This window comes from Streptopelia decaocto, assembly GCF_964273445.1.
Source record: "Streptopelia decaocto genome assembly, chromosome: 1".
Taxonomy (NCBI): Eukaryota; Metazoa; Chordata; class Aves; order Columbiformes; family Columbidae; genus Streptopelia; species Streptopelia decaocto.
Genome location: NC_138663.1, coordinates 151,328,384 through 151,347,641, shown reverse-complemented (window position 1 = coordinate 151,347,641; position 19,258 = coordinate 151,328,384). Strand labels below are relative to the sequence as shown.

At 49.7% G+C, this 19,258-nt stretch overlaps 1 protein-coding gene and 1 long non-coding RNA gene across 3 annotated transcripts in view; one reads left to right on the top strand and one right to left on the bottom strand.

Annotated features, from left to right (window-relative positions):
- Positions 1-6,395, bottom strand: part of IRS2 (insulin receptor substrate 2) — a 32,174-nt gene extending 25,779 nt beyond the window's left edge. Inside the window, exons 1-2 of one of the 2 annotated variants that reach the window (XM_082051236.1) lie at positions 2,754-6,395; positions 1,033-1,453 (exon numbers count right to left, since the gene is read on the bottom strand). In XM_082051236.1, the coding sequence (XP_081907362.1) occupies positions 1,428-1,453; positions 2,754-6,258 (3,531 nt within the window). In that variant the 5' untranslated portion in view covers positions 6,259-6,395 and the 3' untranslated portion in view covers positions 1,033-1,427. Of the gene's footprint in view, positions 1-1,032; positions 1,454-2,753 lie in introns of those variants that run through there. The other variant, XM_082051237.1, reaches the window with a different exon arrangement.
- A 6,387-nt stretch (positions 6,396-12,782) lies between these two features.
- Positions 12,783-17,777, top strand: LOC309453150. Its single transcript, XR_014186690.1, has 2 exons — positions 12,783-12,931; positions 15,462-17,777. It is a non-coding gene; the product is annotated as an uncharacterized lncRNA (long non-coding RNA).
- Positions 17,778-19,258: the final 1,481 nt, after the last annotated feature.

Here is a 19,258-nt window from a genome sequence, read left to right as displayed (position 1 = left end):
CGGTTTTCCAAGAAGTTTTGAAGAAATTAAGCTTCTCACTGTGATAATATAGTTAAAAACAAAATCTGAAAAGTGCACACAACTAAGTAAACAATGCTGATTATATATAAGCTATCTCCTGTGCAAACCAATAATTTTAAAAAAATTAGATTCTCCCACATTTACCTGAACTACTACTGTGTTAAAATAATCCTCCTTACACTCAACATACAGTTTTCTTTAACCTGCATATGTCTTTCTCTATAGAACATAAAATTCTGAGCAGTCTCCCAACTCACAATGTTTGAAATTCAAAAACACTGGCACAATACTTTGTGATCTCTTGAAGAGTTGCAGAAGTCGTTCCGTAAACAAACCTCAGTTGTGAAATCCCAATGAAAACCAAAAGAGAAACTAGGAAACCTGCAAAAGTTAACGACCTGGTTTGATTTTTTGACATATTTCTCCTTTCCCATGCTATGACTTTTCCAGTTTATCCGCCACAAGCGCAACTAACCTGAAACCCTGGTTTTGGCACCTAACCCTGCACACTGCTGATTGATGATGCTTGTCTGCATTTTCTTCCTTACCACGTTGGCCCAATGTTGGCCAAATTCATTCCCGAGCCCCCCCAACCCTGAGCGTGCATTTCCCAGGGAAGGAGGGTGATGGAGAACACAGCCTTGCCTCCTACAGAGAGATTAAATCTCAATGAGCTTCCCCACCGCTTTTCTCAACGCAATCTGCATTTAAGAGCTTATGAGGAAGAGGAAAAATAAATACGCACGCCGATCAAATATTCGAGTGAGCCTACAAACACCCTTCCACAAATCTGTAGCAGGAGTGAACCATCCCCTCTGTACGCCGTGTACCAAATTAACACGACTGCGTTTATCGCGTTATCCCTTTGTTTACCGGATGGGAAGGAGGCGCAGTCAGTTCCCCCTGCTTTTCTGGCTCTTCCATTCCAGCTCTTCGCTCGGATGGCGACCGCACTCCCATCCACTCCAGATTTTCTGGGTAACTGGTGCTCGCTCCCCTCCCCCTACCCGCCCCCCCTCCCCAGCCCCGCCTCAGGGTCAGCAGTTTGGGGAATGTTGTGGAAATAAAACAGCTCCTTCCCAACGTGGGGCTTGCTTTTGCAGTTGGGGCTGTAGGTGGCTCAAGAATAACTCCTCTTTTCTGTGGAAAAAACACATCAGTTTGCAAAGCCAGGGGCGGGACAGCTTGATGGGGAGAAGGAAAGCACTGACCACCGTGTCCCCACCAGTCCAGGTCCAGCCGCAGGGATCCTGAAAAGGACCCCAGCAAAACAGCCAAATAATGCTCTGCCCTCAACCCTTCCCGTCATTCAGAATAAGCGTTCATCCTTTCAAACTTTGGCATTTCATTCAACAATCCTCTCGTCTTAATTAGGTTCAAAGCTTGCTCTGCAAACGGTGGATCTTTCATCTTTTCCATCTTCCTGTACTTCCTATCAAAAGAGAAAATATTTTCTTCTTCAAAATCAACTAGCTACTAAGAAAACAGAAGAAAAAGAAAACTGCTAGTGGCTCTCACAAACTGCTACTGTTTGCTTATTATTGACGACCTCTATCAGCGCTGTGAATACACCTATTCACTTCTGAGCAACCGGTTTTGCGTGGTGTGGCATTTCACCTAGCTAGACCCACAAACATATATCACAACTACATATGCATATGGGTTTAAAGTACCACGTCTTGCATAAATTCAAGAGCAAAGAGAATCCCTATGGCCTCTCATCATTAACTTTTAATCCCTGACAGACTGGCTGTCCTGTGCCCTCCTCAACCAGCCCCTACTTGTGGACAAACTCTCACTTGTTAAGAGGAGGCGGGTTACTAAATGGGGGTGTGACACATTTCTTTGTTTCTTTTGTTTGTTTCTTTTAAAAAAAACACCAGCATAACTAGCACCCCAACAAAGGAACAGCTACATAATCAAAACATGAATCCTCTCTCAGATTTCAGATTTCTTCCGTTTGTTTTTGTCTTTAAACACCCAGCATGTGGAATCCATAGAAAAACAAGCCAACCAACTGGTCATTCACGCTGGAACTGAGCCACCAGCTGGAGCGTAGTTACACACCGCCATAGGATAGGCCTTTAAGTGAAATGTGCAATACAACGTGCAACAGCTCATGCATATAGTGACTTCTGGAAAGATTTTTTTTTTAATTCACATTCCATGCTCGCCATGATTTACTGTTAAACTTTTGCAAGAGATAAGACATTTCAAAATCAAGATATTAAATTTATCCTTCTCATTTTGGTATAACTGACTTTCCCTGATAGACAGCCAAGGACTTTCTTGTAATCTGACGTCCTCAGTCCAGCAATCCTGTTTTTTAACTCAACCATTTTACATTTTTAGATAGCATTTAGAAGCTGCATTAACATAAACTATTTTGGTCACATTTTCCAAACATTCCAAAATCTTACATAAGAAAACCCTGAAGTACAGCCCAAACATAGTAACTGTGTAAACACGAGCCTCTTCTGGGGTACCCAGAAGCATAGATTCATAATGTTAGTACAGCAGAATTCAAATGTTAAGAAATATCCCAAAATTAACCTTTTTCTCATACATATGAGAAAAGACTGTTTATTATAGGGCATGTTGAGGGATAAAAAAGGATTTTTAAGAAAGCCAGGAGGGAAGAGTGCTCTACCGGACAAAACACAACCCCGTGGTGAGAAACAAACACCAGGCACAAGCACACATGGCAGGCACTGTCAAATGTAGCTACTCACCTTTCACAGCACTTGCTTCTTTCATGTTGTGAGACAGAAAGTCTATGCTGGCATAGGCACTCATCTCCACTCCCTTGATGCCCCCGTTCAGGACGTGCCTGGCTTTCAATGTGGCTTTGTCACAGTTTGCCAGGGTCCCGTCCACCACGTCAATGGCGATGTAGTTGAGGCCATTCTGGAAGCCAGCCGAGGTCTCCCGGCACATGGGGCTGCTCCCCTGCTCCTCCTCCAGGCCTTCGTTTTTCCTGAGGGACACATTCTCCACCGAGGCTGAGTTGTGCCGTTTTGGGTTGTGTGCAAAGGAGGGGGACACAGGGGTCACAGTGGTGGTGGAGGAGAAAGTTTCCGAGCTGTGCCTCCTGCGCCCCTGGGGATCTGCCCGGATGACCTTGGCCCCCCGGTTCGGGTCTGGGGGAGGGCTGGAAAGAATGAAAGCCTCCACCCCAGAGAGAGTGAGCCTCTTCACGCCAGCTGTTGGGCTGGTGACCCGGGCACTTTCTGGCTTCTGAACGATGGGTTGGGGTGGGGTGGTAGCCATGCCAAAGGTCATCTCGGTGTAATCCCCGCCATCGGACAGGCTGGACAAACAGGCCACCCCCACAGTCGTCTTCATGTAGCGCCCATCAGGCTGGCTGGTGCTGGAGGAAGAGCCTGGCGAGAGTGCTTCCAGGGAGCCCACAGAGACTGTGCCCGACTGCGAGGGTGACTGTGACCCGAAGTCGATGTTCATGTAGTCAGAGAGAGGGGAGCGCCTCTGCCCTGTGCCCGAGCCCAGGGAGGAGGCTGGGCTGTCAGCAGGCAGCGAGGGGGGAGAATAGACGGCAGCATCCCCAAAGTCGATGTTGATGTATTCTCCAGGACTCTTGGGCTCAGGCGGCAGAGGGTGCTCATTCATGCTAGGCAGCATCGTCCGCAAGGCCTCCAGAGAGAGGCGGCTGGGCCGGGCCGCCCGCTGGCACCGCTGGCTCAGGAAGCTCTCGGTCCGGCTGTGCCGCAGGGGCGAAGGCACCGTGTGGCTAGAGGGGGCAAAGGTGCCGGTGGGGGACTGGCCCGCTCCGCACACTGCCTCCTCCGGGATCACCCTCCCTGGGGAGTTCATGAAGACGTACTGGTCACTGTCCTTCACTGGGCCCTGGCTCTTGTAAGAGCGGGGTAAGGAGCTGTAGGAATAGCAGCCAGGCTTGGGGGGCTCACTGGATCCATGCCCCAAAGGAGCAAAAAAGAAGTCTGGGGGGGTGAGGGAGGGAGCCTGGGGCCCGTGCTGGGGGTCCCGAGGAGACATATTGATGTAGTCGCCGTTAGTCAGCCTCCCGTCTGAGCTCTCCATGGACAGCTTGGAGCTGCACCACATTCGCATGTACCCACTATCATCAGGAGAGCTCTCCCCAGGTGAGCTGGTCTTGTAGCTGCTCCCATTCCCGGGGGACCCACCACCCACCCCTAGCCGGGGCTGCAAGATCTGTTTGGGGGCAGACACGCTGGTGGGGCTCATGGGCATGTAGTCATCTCCACCCCTGCTTCCCTGCCCTAAGGCTGCAGCCACACCAGGGGTCATGGGCATGTAGCCGTCATCTCCTCCTCCTCCCCCCGCGGTCGGTGGCCCCAGGTTGGTGCTGCTGCTGCCAGAGCTGCGGTGGGAACCGATCTCGATGTCCCCGTAGTCCTCGGGGTAGGGAGTGTAGGTCACTTTGGGGGAAGCCCCGGCTTGGCCGGAGGGGAAGAGGCGGCCGGCGCTGCCGGAGAAGGTGGCCCGCATCAGCGTGTACTCGTCGAGGGAGGCGGAAGAGACCTGCGGCGGGGCGGGCCGCTGCCGGCACGGGGTGGTCAGGGAGTAGGTCCGCTTCCGATGGCCCCTGTCGGCCCCCGCGTCGGGGCAGGGCCGGTAGCAGAGGCGGCCGCTCGGGGGCCGCTCCATTGCCATGTAGCCATAGAGGTCCGTGCCGCCCCCGGGGTCCCGCACCGGGGGGGTCTCGGCCACCGACTCGGGGGTGTTGCTGCGGTTGCTAGCGGTGGAGGAGGAGGAGAAGGGCCGCAGGTCGCCACCCGGGCTGGAGCCGTACTCGTCGAAGGACATGAAGCCGGCGTCGCTGGGGGAGCCGGAGATGGAGGCGCTGCCGCTGGACGGGCGCTGCGGGTGATGCGGGTGGGCAGGCTCGGAGCCGAGGCCGCTGCTGGAGGAGAGGCTGATGGGGCTGGTGGCGGAGGGGGGCGAGTGGGAGGCGGGCATGGACATGGAGCGGCTGTTCTGCAAGCCGCCGCCGCCGCCGGCCAGCACCGGCAGCAGCTTCCCCGCCTGTCGGCCGCCGCCGCTGCTAAGCGTGTGCGAGCGGCTGAGGGGGGTCCGCACGGGGCCCGGGCTCATGGGGCTGCCGGCCACCGAGCCCACTCGGCAGCCGTCGCCCTCGCTGGCCGTCCGCACCCGACACGGCGTGCACTTGGTGCCGGCGGCGAGGCTGTCGGTGCGGGAGCGGCGGAGAAGGCCGGTCTGGCTGGGAGGCAGGTTGACCAGGTGGTGGTGCCGGCGGCCGGGCACGGTGATGGGGTGGGTAGCGGAGGCGCCGCTGCCGCCGGGACCGGCGGCTCCCCCGGAGGAGGAGGAAGAGGAGGACTGGCTCTTGCTTCGGGGCCGAAACTCAGACAGCTCCTTCAGCGCTTTCATGGCTTCCAGAATGGTCTCGTGGATGTTCTGGGCCACCACCGAGTCGTCCGCCTGCATCCAGAGCTCGCCGGGGCCGGTGGCCGCCGAGCGCCCCACCTCGATGAAGAAGAAGCTGTCGGAGTGGCCGCAGCGGCGAATGTTCATCAGCTGCAGAGTGACCGAGGGCAGCTCGCAGTTGAGGCGCACGAACCCGATGGTGCGGGCCGACAGACAGAGCCGGTGGACACCGGTGAGGTTTTTGCTCTGTCCCAAGCCCTTGGGCTTCAGCGTCACCTGCCAGACCTCCCGGTAGGCAGCGCTGGCCGGGGTGATCAGCCCGTAGTTGAGGTCTTCGCCGGCGGCTGCCAAGGAAGCGGCAGCCGCGCTGCAGGAGGCAGAGAAGGGGGAGGTGAGGTGGCGGTGGGGGGACCCCTGGCAGGCCGCCTTGCCCTCGTTGAGCAGGTCGGTGAGAGCCCGGTACCAGCCCTCCTGCTCCTGCTCGTTCTCGGCGGCCACTGCAAAGTACTCGTCCTTGGTGTAGAGGGCGATGAGGTACTTGTGCTTGGCGTCCGCCCGCTTGTTGATGTTGAGGCAGGAGTCCAGGGCGATCACCCGCTTGGGCGCCCCGGACTTGTTCCTCCATTTCTTCTCGCTCTCGTAGTACTCCAGCCGGGCGCCCCCCGCGCCCGCCGCCTCCTCCCCGCCGGCCGGGCCCCGGAGCACGAAGAAGCGCTTGTGGCCATGCTTCTGCTTGCGCAGGTACCCGCACTTCCTCACGCCCTGGTTGTTGTTGTTGTTGTTGTTCAGGTTGGGGCCGGGCGGGGAGCTCAGGGGGGGCAGCAGCCCCAGCACGGCGGGGCTCGCCATCCCCGACACCGCGGCGGGAGCACCGCCCGGCTCCTCTTGCTGCCGCCGCCGACGAGCGGGGCTGGAGACCAAGCGCCGCGGGAAAAAGAGAATGGCGAGGAAGCGGGTAAAATAAAGTTATTCCTCGGCAGAGAGAGCGCGGCTGCCCGGAGCCGCAGCGAGGTCCTCTGTCGTCGACTCTAGGCAGCGGGTGCTGCCGGCGGCCGCCCGGTGTCCTCCCTGGCTCGGGTACCGGCGACGCCGCTGCCGCTCCCCGGCCGCTGCTGCTGTCGCTGCTGCTGCCGCCGCGGCTGCTGCCGGCGCCGGCGGGAGTTTCGCCGTAAGTAACACATCGCGCACCGAGTGCCCCAACTAAAGAGCAAAACAACACGTGACCGCCGCCTTACCGAGACGCTCACACACCGAGACGGGGCGGGGCGCGGCCGCTGCCGGCACCGCCCCGCATTGGCCGGCGAGCCGCGCGAAGGACGTCTCCGCCCGCCAATGGGACGGCGGGGCGGGACTTCGGGTGCGAGGCGGCGTCCCGCCGTTGGGTGGTGGGAGTCTCGTCCCCCTCCCCCCTCCCGCCCCTCCGCGGCGCGCGCCTTCCCGCCTGCAACCTCGCGCCCCCCTCAGGCGCCGCGGGACCCGCCTCGGTCGCTGCGCGCACACGGCCCGGAGGGTGCCGGGGGCGCGGGCACGGCGGGGAGAGCCGGTGCAGCCGGCGAGGCCCTGTGCTGACCCGCGTCATCCATCGCAGCACCGACGGGAGGGATGGGGGGGGCGCGGCATCGGCGTATCTCGCCGCGGCCATCAGGTGCTGCCGCCCCGCCTGCCCCCAGGAGCGGAGCTTACGGGCCTGCGTGCGCGCCAGCCACCCCCCGCACACCCACGCACACGCGTGTGTGCGTCAGCCTCAGCGCACACGCAGGAGCGGCGGTTCCCGGCCCCTCCGCCGCCGTGCGCACACTCCTCCGCCCGGTGTGTCAGCCCCTGCCCACGCGGCACGCAGTGCGCCCCCACGCCCCCCCCCCCACCTCACGCACTACCATTTCTCTTCCCCCGCCTCCAAACACTCGGGGAGTCACCGTCCCCTCCTCTACCCCCCTGCTCTCGGAGCCCGGCTGTTCCCGCCGCCCACAGCGCCTATTTACGTGCGGCGACGAAATGCCACCTGGGGGAGCGGAACGGGGCAGGGGGGCACTGTTACTCGATTTTAATTAAATAATTTATCAGGGCGTTTCGCTTTAGCGGTGAATAAAAGCAGCGTCCGCGCTTCCTCTGGAAACGACCCCGGGCGGGGGATCACAGCACGGCGAGGCCATTGGGGAAAGAGCCGCGAAGGGGGGAGCGCGGTCTCCGCCTCCCTCCACCGGGCTGCCTGCTCCCCGCTGCCGCCTGCGGTGCGCGGAGTCTCCGCGCGTCCCTCCCGCGGGGCGGGGGCTCGCTTGTTTACCGGGGGACCCACGCGTTAGTCACCGGGCCGGCCGTGCCCGGGGATGAATGGGCGCCTTTCTCTCCCCGCCGCCGGGGGGAGGTGAATGGCGGAGGGGAGGGGGCGCGACTCACCGCCGCGGGGCGGGGATGAGGCCCCGGCCGGGGTGGGCGGCGTGGCGGGGGGGGGGCTCGCCAGTCCCCATTTTCCCGTGTGCGGCTGGAGAGGGGGAAGGGAAGGGGGGAGCGCAGGGGGCCCGGGAGGGGGCTGGGGATACCCGCCTGATGCCCGCCGGTCTCCGCTTCGGTGAGGGCAGCGGCGGCTCCTGGCGAAGCGCGCAGCGCCGGGCGCAGGGAGGGCAGTGATGATAAAGGTCGGGAGATGAAGGGAAAAGGCTGTGCTTGAAAAGCGTCCAGCCCGGGCTGTGTGTAGTCGCAGACACATCTCCTCCCGCTCGGGAGCGACGGGGGGAGCCTCCCTGTGCACGTGCTCGGCAGGAAAAGTGAGGCTGGGGTCACGCAAACATCCCTCCGCCCTTGCCATTCTCTCCCCTGAATGCTGGCCGGACACGCTTTCATTTGTCAGCCTGAGACGAACCTGAAGCAGCCGGGTTTGCTTATAAAGCCGAGGGGGAAAAAAAAGAAAAAAAAAAAAAGAAAAAAAGGACAAAAGTGATGCGGCGCTTCCAGCTGCCGCCGTGCGGGGCCGTGGCGGGGGCTGGGGGCGGGCGCTCCCCGTGTTCCCGGCGGCGGCGGGGCCGCCCGCAGCCCGCACGTACCGCGGCCGCCGCCCGGCTCCGCTGCGCTCCCGCCTGCCCGAAATTCCCCGCGGTTTGGGTCATAATAACCCATTTAGAAATCAACAGCTGTAACAGGGAGGAAGGCGAGGGGGGTGTCATAGGAAAAGACCACTGTAAATACCGGTACGCTGCAATAAAGCCGCTTTTGGACAAACACCTCTCCGTCTTACCGGGAAATACTTACATATAAGGTAGTGGGTACCTAGTTTTATTTTTTGTTGTTGTGGTGATGGTGTCGGTGTTGGTTTTGTTTTCTTTTTTAAAAGGGGGGAAGGCGGGAGGAAAGAGAAGTAACCGGAGATCTGAGGCACCGACGTCTCAGCAGGAGCAAGAAAAGCGCGTCTGCAACCTGCAACTGATCCAGCGGGCAACCTTGGACAAGGTACCTGTGACCTCTGTGCCTGAGCGGCTCCTCGCAGGAAGCGGTGCACACAATCTTTGCTGGCCTGGTAATGCTTATCGATGCCTGTATCTGGGGGAAAAAAAAAAAAAAAAAAAGGCAAAAATAAAAAGCATAGAATTGGAAGGGAAGTGTAAATTTAGGTTGTATGTAATGATTGCGTAACAGATCTCAGTGAGGCAAGTTTCATATGAAAACTCAGGAATAGCTGATTTTTCTGCCTGTAACTGCAGTGGGCCAGACTATCTGCTGTACTCGCACTACTGACGACATAAGGACATAAGGAGAGTTAGTTATCTGAACAATTTCTTGCCACTCCGAGTGTTCTGGGCACATAAACACCAAGAGGAGCCGTTTGCCTGGAAACCTCTTGGAAATTTGGGAAGTTTTTCCGAGATGTTTATGAAATATATTTAGTAACCAGAAGCAGGCATTCTTAGATCTGACATGTAAAAAAGTTTAATATTAATTCATCTACTTAATATTTCTATATATGTTATTCATGACTGTGCAGGTAATACACTTTTAGATATGCTGGCTATAGCAGAACTGAGTTTTCAAACACTTTGTATGATAAAGACATTAGGATAGACTAGAATTCAAGGTTCTAGTTCATACTTTTTATTTCTGTATTGGCATTGATATAAGGAGCATTTTTAGCAGTTCATTTCTAGCAGTGCCCCGTTCATAACAAGTATTATTTTTCCATAATTACTTTTGGGATTTGTTTTTAATGTATAACTTGGGTACAGAGCACAAGAAATGACACTCAGGTGTGTGTAAAATTCAGGTTAACAAGTACTATTGTTTCATGACCAACATTCCAGAACAAATGACCCCAGCTTACATAGGAGTTTTCTCTGAATTCTTCGGAATTTCTTTTCAAAACTATATCCCTTCTGGAAAAATGTCCTGGTCATTTCAATGCAATTACAGGGGCATTTAATTAAAGTCAATGCACTAACACCAGTCATCCATCCCACCTCTCAGCTACAGGTCACTCTTTCTACAGGCTTTATGCTTTAGCTCTTCCTATGCATTGTGTGGAGCATATTAGCTTTAATTTTTGAAATAAGTGGGTTTTCAGTGATAACAGCGGGCTTTGAATTTGGATGGTTGAAGCACAGCAATGGCTCTCTTGTTCCACCAAGTAATCTCAGACAGAACATAGGGGTGGACAAATAGCATCTCGAGTAACTGCAACGAGTTTTCCAAAGGATGTTTGCTTAAATCATGTCTGTAGAATAATTCCATCATGATGAAAGAAAAAATGATCTCGTTTTACCTCTCCCATTCCTTACTTTCTGTCGTATCGCCCTGCCCCACCTGTTTCACCACACATCTTCTAGTTTGAGGTCGCTCCTGGGAATGCTTTGCTAATATATGAGGCAGAGCAACAAAATAGTGCTAATATTAGCATCTTTCCTGCTCACTAAACGATGCTTTTGCCAGCGTACCTCCAAGAAAAATAAACTGTGCTGCTGGGTAATGGTCAGATTTATCAAAATATGCTATTTTTGTGAGGGGCATTTTCTATCAGTTATGCCAAGTCGTAAAATTTTACCTCTATCTACCCTAAAGTGGCAAAGACATGCCTAGAAAATTATAGATCTTGCTTATGAAAACGATGAAGTTTAGTTTAAATATTGCAAATAGAGTTTTGCCGGCACAGATTCCTACTGATTTCACATTTCCATGCTTCAAGTACTTGGGGTTCCTTTGCTAGATGTAAAAATAAAAAATAATTTTTTTTTTAAAAAAGGTGTGATCATTTAATTTATGTATTAATCTATTTAAAGTCTGTGTTTTGGTTACTGAACTGTATGGATATATGATAAACGGTGGCCATCAACAGTATGTTTTGCAGGCAATGAACTTCTCAAGCTATCAGTGAATTCAGCTTGGGAAGTCTGTTTGCTGCAATAGTAGTTAAATGGTCAGATAAAGTATTACCTCTAGGGGCATGCAACTGCTTTTAGTTTAATGTGGAGGCTTGATTCTACAAAACCAATGTACACAGAGGATCCAGTTGTTTGTTTGTTTGTGTGTTTGTTTGTTTTCCATATGAGGGGGATTGGAGCACCAGGCCCTATGAATATGTAGCTGTATTTAAATACTGCCCAAAGTCACAGCCAGGCTGCTCTCTAAACACTTTCTGAGAGGCTGGATGCATGAGCAGGTTGAATTTCAAAATTTGTCACATCCTTTAAAAATACATTTCTGTTTGTTCTTAGTCTGAGCCTTATTTTGAAATATCTTTCCATTTCAGGATAAGGAGTAACAGTTGAAAGGGATGTGCTTCATGTTTGGCTTGGCTGTTGCCTTCTACCTGTTGCCAGGATCACAGAGCTGATGGTAGTGGAGCCATGGGAAAAAAGCGTAGAGAAAGATTATGTGCGTCAGCAACATTTTCTTATACTATCAAGAGTACAGTTATCTGTTCCAGCAAAATAGAGTGATTTATATTTTGATGTCCTTGAACTTCTACACAAACAGGTGAAGTCAGTTTATTCCCTCACACATTTATTTGCATACTTCTGATACAGTGTCATTCTGGTTATACATTTCATAACCTTACTGTAAGAGGACGTGAACTCCCATCAGCTTCTTTCTCTCTAACCTTTCTCAGCTCCTTTGAGTGCTAATGTACCATGACTGTGCTACTACCAGTTGTGAAGTCTGTGTTATTTGGAAGGGAGGAGAGGCCATCTTTCCAGGTAGTTTTATAAAACAGGTTGTTGACACTACTCATTAGTAACACCTAACATGCCTTTTCCCCCCTATAGCAAGAGTAATGCGAAGGGATACAGTGCCTGCCAATTTTCTGCTATTTTTCCCCTGGTGCTGTCAAAACACTTACGAGTGGCTTTGTACCTGAGGGAAAGATATTGAGAAATTGTAGACTCTGAAAATACTTCTTTTTTAAGCAAAGATTAGTCGCCTGAGCGAATATTGCACCCACAGATTTCCAGAGAATTCCAGGTTAAATAAACTGGGGTTCCAGTTATGCAACTCAGTAATTCTTAAAAACTAATAATACTTTTACTATTTTTTTTACATATGCACTGAAACAATGTAGATGTTACTAGCTTGTATATTCTTATATGTGAGGGGAATAAAGCTGAGGAAAATCTGAAGTATGCCTTATTTCCAGTTTGTTACTTTTTGTCGAACAGGTGGATATTTTTCTAAATTTAGATCATTTCTTCCTTAAAATTTCAATTGGCAAGTTCAGAACCCTATAGTCCACAAGCAGGTAGATACGTTGGGAATATTTTGGAGAAGACACCGAGCAAAGTTCCCGTGGTGTGAACAGGGAATCAGTTCTTCCCCAGGTGACAGGTGTACCCCAAAAAAGGCGGGTTTGGGAACGCGGGTTTGGAAGCGCGTCTCGATTCACCAGCGTGTCCCCAGGGGGCCGGTGCTTCGGGCTCCGGGGGTCGGCCCAGGCAGGGGGGTCCTCGAGTCACCCCCTTTTCCCCCCCCACACGGTCGCTCGGCGAGGGGAGCGCGCTTCTCCGCTGGGTTGCGCGCCTTTCCCGTCTCGCGTGGGAATCAGCGCTGTTGTTGACCCTCCCCGGGGGGCAATCCCGGGAGAGGGGGAGTGGGGGGCGGTACCAGCTCCTGCCCCGCTCCCGCCCCACTGATGCGAAGATTACGCGCTGGGGGTTGAGATGCGTCAGCGCGTCGCAATCAGCAGGATTTTCTTCCTGGAACATCTTTTGTTGTTGTTGTTGTTGTTTTGGGTTGCGGATTTTATTTTGGTTTGGGACTTTTTTACTTTTTTTTTTTTCCACATTCCCGCCTCCCGAGCGCGTTGGCGGCCACGGAGAAGGCGGAGCGCCCCCCGCAATCGCGGGGGCAGCTCCGGGGTTCCCCCCAAACCTTCCCCCCGCCCCGCACCGCTCCACCTCTTGTGGCCGCGGGGGGCGGGCGCCCGTGCGTGCTGCCCCCTGCCGGTGCGCGCTGGCCCCCGAGCGGCGGGAAAGGGACACGGAGGCGCTGGGAGCCGGGGAAGCAAAAGCTCCCGCCCACCCTTAGGGGCTCTTCCGAGAGGCAGGTATCAACAGATAGTTATTAAATTACGTTGGTTTGTTTTTTCTCGGGTTGTTTTGGTTTGTTTTTTTGGGGGTGGAAATGCTGTCTTTCATTCTCTCTGGAGTCATCAGAAATCTAAAAAAAAATACTGTTGTTTATTTAAAGAAAAAAGCCTGATAGAATTTAACAAATACTGGTTTACGATAAAAAGGGTTCATGAAGCAGTAGAGCCAACTATTTTCAAACAATAGTTTAAGCCCCGCTTGCTTATGAGAAGAACATGTGAATATCGAAGAATCATTGAAAACAATGCTCATTTTATTATTTTTATTTTATTTTTTAAGGCGATTTTGTAATGTACCTTTCTGACCTGCCTGGACAGCCAAGATCTAGGATCTTTCAGGGTACTTCTGTTCCAGAAGAGACCAAAGATACAATTCAATATTTCTTTGATGCAATATTTACAGAAAATTTGCAAAGGCCTGTTTGTCCAAACACAGTGGGACTCCAGCAGAAGAGGGGGTTTTGTGGTCTGCTTTCACTCACTCTTGTTTCTTTCCAGGTAGCAATCTGTTTGAAAATCTATTCATTTATTTCTTTCCCTAGGCACGTTACTCCAGCCTCTCTTTCTGTTTTTTTCTTACTGCTCTTGGAAGCTGTTTCCCACCAAAACAATCCCAGGCATTCAGCTTTTCCCTCTGCCCTGCAATTCCTTTGGCTATTTGTCTTTGTTTCAGATGGCCTTTGCATCTGCTTTAGGTAGTAACCCTTTTTCCTCTAGCCTTTTTTTTTTTTCAACTTTAGGAGGGAGCTTAACTTCCTCTGTCATTTATCTTGACATCAGGATAATTTTGCTAACAGCAGGGGTAATGCAGTCCTGGAGTAGACAGTCAAGGGATTTTTATAGAGTCCCCATCACTGGAGCATTTTAAGCTGTGCAAATATTTATTGGGAATGACACAAGTACAGTTGTCCTGACTCAGGGCAGTGTGATAGTCTAGATGATCTCATGTTTACTTCCAGTCCTGTTTTATTGGATTTCTATGATATATAAACCTTATAAATAGCCCCAGGATTATGACTGCTGGGATGGAGGGGGGGGGAAAAAAAAAAAAAGTATTCTTTTTTGGTCGTTTTCTGGCTGTTTATTTGATTGTGTAAAATAAAGACTATAAAATTAGAATCATGAATTGTCAATGTTTGGGATAAGCTACTGCTGGAATTCTTACTCATGCAGAACATTTGGTGGCCTATGTTGTGCAGGCACAAGACCACCAGGAAGATAAAGAGACAGTTGGGGAAGCAGAGTCTCTACAGAGGAAAATCTCGTCTGTTCTTCTCCAGTGTAGCCCTTCAGTGGAAGTTTTATGTGAATAAAATGAGGAAGGCTTACCCTCGGAACAGCCTGGCTGCTTTCAAGGAGAATTATCATCTGTCTGCATTATTTAGACAGTGTCTGGGAAACTCACTGGAGCCTCAGGCTCCCATTGTGCTAGACATTGTGTAGATGAGTAATTAATGGTGGGCCTCCTTCTGTTTTGTTTAATGTATATATCGTACATACACAATGAATTGAGGAAGGTTGCCGACGTGGGGAGCCAAGTGGGAGAAAGGCGATTCTGCAGTCGGGTGATCGGTGTGTCTGACAGGCGGCGGTTTAAGCTCGCCCGTGGCCTGACTGATGGGCACTGCAGGCATGCTCAGCATTTAAAGGGCCGAAAAACATCAACCTTCCATGTTTTGTTGGGCTCACGTGAATGGGGGAAAGGACAAAAGGCACCACGTGTGCTGAAGGAAAAGGTGGAAGTTTCTTTTTCAAAATATAGTTTTTTGGAAGTGTGCTTTTTTTCAGACACACAGCTGAGATGCAACTAATGGTTTCAGGAATGCTAAACGTGACAACAAAGCGACTACAAAGCTGTTGGCTCTAGAAATTTATGCAGCTTGGTGTGCCTACAGGAGAGGTTGAATGAAACCTCCCAGTGGGTGGGCATCATGGCTCAAACACCACAGCCACTGGTACAGGATCTGCCACTGATGGCTGTGTTGTGGGGCATAAGAAGGAGGAGTGGGTATCTCCAAGATCCTTGTTGTAGCAAACACTACCATGGTTGGAGGCAATTTATGTGTCTAAATAATAATAATAACTTGCTAAAAAAATCACTGTCAAGTAATTCCCACAAAAAGGGGAAAAAAAGATTCATGCATGTTCTGCTGATTGCTCATGGATGCAAAACAAAATGGTCACTTAATGTTAATAAAATATTCATGTGAACATTGCATTTTCATTACTGAAGTGGGAGACCACAAAATCGAATACAAGTGAAGAGTGTGCTTTCAGTTAAACTGCTGATTAAGCAAAGGAACAGCATTTGTAACAGAAGAGAATGAGGTAATCACGGCAAATGAACATGTTTTTAATTTCATCTCTTGCATTTAATCATACAAGAAGGGAATGTTTCTGGGTGCCTCACTTTATTCCTACATGCTTCTGGTTTTTATGATCTCATCTTTCAGTTCTGTTCTTCACTTTGTCTTTATTTTCTTCCCAGTGTCTTTATTGATATGCAGCAAAGAAGATTTCAAGTATTTTCCCCAAGACCCTCAGGGAATGTGAAATGTCCCTTGGATTGCTCCTAAGTCTATTCAGATCATCTAACAGGGAGAGATAGACTGTATATTGGAAGTTCAGGATGCATCTTCTTTCTATGACACGAGGGGAAACCTAACTGTTTTTGGCTAGGGATTTGCTGGCTTTTAAAATCTTTCAAGGCTACAGAAGTAGATTTTTTTTAGAGGTGCATAACTCCAAACACAGATGTTGCAAGAGTTGCTGTCATCTCTCAAAAGCAGCTGTCATGGAAGTGGATGGGTGAGCTAAGATTCAGACCACCACCTTATGGTGACCAAAAAAAAGCAAACCGTTTCTTCACCTGAACTTCTCTAATGACCTGGAAGAAGTCCCGGAAATGAAGCTTCCTAGGGGTATCTTTTTTCTTACACCATCCAGTGAGCTGAAAGGGCCTTTCATTTCTAGTAGAAAGCGTTCTGAGTTTGTTTGCTAACCAAAACTTCTTGTGTCTTAACTAACTTGGACCTGGTGAAAAATCCCTGGGCTGCACCATAGTTTGGTCCTTGGTTTACCTTCCCCAGTTGATGTATCTACCCAACAGTTTCTCCTGAAATGATTTCCTGAGATGGTCTGCTTCTTTGTGACAAAATGACCTTCTTTGCCTTGTTTAGAAAGCTGTAAGCACAATGAATGTGCTAAACATGTAACTGTAGTGCAGTGGTATAAATTGCACAGATGCGATTTATTGATTGTGGAAAGATCAGATAGTTTTAAAGTCAATGGTTGGCTGTCAAGTTGTTAATTGAACATTTGCTGAAAAATGCCAGTGGGTAAGTGATTCGTGCAGGATAATCAAGTTTTAACACTACAGTTGTCTGCCACCCTCCTGTGTTGGCTGTATTTAAAGAAATACCAACAAGTTAAAAATCACACTCCCCAAAATGTTCACACTCATGTTTTTTTACATTACCAATCCTTTAGCCTGATAATATTGAAATAATTTTACAACCTAATTTCATTACTTGTTGCTTTTTTACTTTCAGTTGGGGAAAAAGAAAGTCAGTTGTTCCATTTCTCACTTTCGGAGGCTGTCTGTAATTAATTTTGATTTGCTCTTCCATGTGCAGGTTCAACTTTGTAACCGTGCTGCACATACACATCAAATTAACATATTACTTTAAACAAATACCTTGCTTCCAGTTGGATTTTGAGAATTTAAAACAATCTTAAAATCTTACATCTTGCAAACAGTTCCCTCCTGAGTTCTTTCAGTAAGACTCGGGAACATGCAACAATTGATGAGGCTCCCTTCTTTTTAAAAACAAACCCACAGAACTGACAGTATTTTGCCTCAAGTTCATTAGTTTCAGTAAATTAAATTCTGTCCCTCATTATAAACAAGCTCAAGAGAATACACTTTTTTAGTACTGTATAGACTACGGGTATTTGACATAGATGCAGCAGCTATACTCTGTATTTCCAGAAGAGAAGTCTATAGAAAATGATAACAGTCCACAAGGCCAATTTTTCTCAAGTAGCACATTCCATTGTATTGATTTTCTTGGATACATTTTAAGACTTAACAAGTCACTTAAGAGTATATATTCACAATTCAAGTTGTATTTGTTATAGCAGCATGGATTTTAAATCAAACTATAGAGTTCAGTGATCTGATGTCCTCAACACAAGAAACTTGTGATTGAACTAGATTATAATATTTGAGTCTTCCTATCCAGGTCTCAAATGGCCATTAAGTTATATCCATAAGTGATGGGATAAGTGAAGAGATGCCCTAAACTCAGCTGGATTGAATCTGCCTGTATATTTGGTGAGGTGGTCGTCATCTCAGCTAACAATAGCTATCTAAAAATTGGATGACTAATGCATTTTAGCCCCTAGAGTTCCTCTGAAAGTGATGAAAGGAGAGTTATTAATCCTTCCTTCAGGTAGATCTGAAGCCTAACAGTGAGTTTATTCACAATATAGTGAATCTGGGTTTAAATTCCTGTTGATACTGGAGGAGGTAATATGTAGCCATATGATGTAGGTGTTGATTTGTACAATTGCAACTAGTGATTCATTTTTTTTACAAAGAGTTAAGACATTGACTTTGCACCGGGAAGTTTATGCCCAGCCAGACACCATCCACTCACCTTCATGCCAGTTAGGGAGCTTTAGAGCTTCTGTAGAAGCATAAAACCCTAATGCCAGCATGGACTCAGTATTATGTGCCCTGCTCGTTTAACAAAAACATTCAACTTATGTTAAAATAAACATCAAAGTTATGTTTAATCTCTCTCATGTTCATTTGTGTGCAGCTCTTGTATTAATGATCACAAAACGATGGCCTAAAACAGGTGTGACATATTTCTGTTAGGAGATAACTGCCCCTCTCCGTCTGCTGTAAGGGAACTCTGTAGAACTAGCTCACGCCTCCTCTTTTTTAGGCTAAGATGAATATATGCATTTGATTGCTTGGGCGTTACGGGGCAAAACCCTGATGATTTTGCTGTAAATAGAAAACTGAGAGATTTGCCTACCTTGAAGTTGCTCATTGCTGTCTGAGTGCTGCGTGGCAGCTGTGGGACACACGGTTAGCCAGCAGGGGAAGCCTGGGAGGGGAACAAAATGGAGGCATTTCAGTTTTTTCCTCTCCCTTCTCACAGATGGTCTGTTGGTGATGGTAGAGGAAGAAGGAAGACACCAGCAGCTGGGTCATTGTTTTAGAAAGAGCAGAATTACAGGCTATTTAGAAGGGGGATTAAAAACAGAAGCCCGGAGTATCCTTCGTACGGTACTGAAGATGCTGAGGGGCAGAGGTACCAGTGCTTTATTTATAATCTATACATTTTATCCCTTTTCATCTATATTGATCAGCACATTCCATACAAATGTCAGTGATTATTAGATTAGGTTAATTTATTTGTTTTGACTCCTACAGTCTCTCAGATCTGATACCAGTTCTGCCCCACATTTGCCTCTCAGTTCCCAGTCTGCCCAGCCTCCTCTAACCGTGATATTTGTACACTTGCTCCTGCCAGGCACTTCTCTCCATTTGGCCTACACTTCACAGATTTTTGCTGTGGGCTCTTCTGCTCCGTGAACTGATGTACTTGATGCACTGATTGACAAACACCTTGTCTTACTGATCAGATACAGGATCATATGTCACATCAGAGAGTAAGGGCTGCAGGCAGTGAGTCACCAAAGATACTTCGCACCCTTAGGTTTGTGAGGTATCTGCTGGTGTTCCAGGGCAGCGTGAGGGTTGTTGCTGCCTCACAACATGACCTGATGCACAAGTCCAGTTCCCCATTGCATTATCAGCCATTACTACTATCTGATCCACAGGCACTGAGTAATACCAACAGATATGCGCCTCCCCACTTATTTCTCTTCAGCTTCATCCCTGCTTCCCTACAGCAGCCCGCCTAACCCTAGCAGCTTAGCAAACCCCAGGCAGTTTCTTCACCCTTCAGGTTTGGCTCCATACAGAAATTAAACACTGAGTGGCCCCTTTTCCTGCTCCCCGTTTTTCATCTGAAACCCTAGCCCTGGAGACTGGAGAAGAACAAGAGGTCAGGGTGCTGGGGGTGACTGCATGCGATCTGCTAGAGCTTCTCAGGTCGGTGTCAAACTGCTTTTGTATATACTTTCTCATTTCCAAACTATAAGAGTGTGGTGAGACCTACAGAGTTTCTATACCATCTTTTAAAGCATTCCAGGAAGCAAAAAAACCCAAACAAAATGAGTGGAAAATTAGTGTTCGTTTCTCTG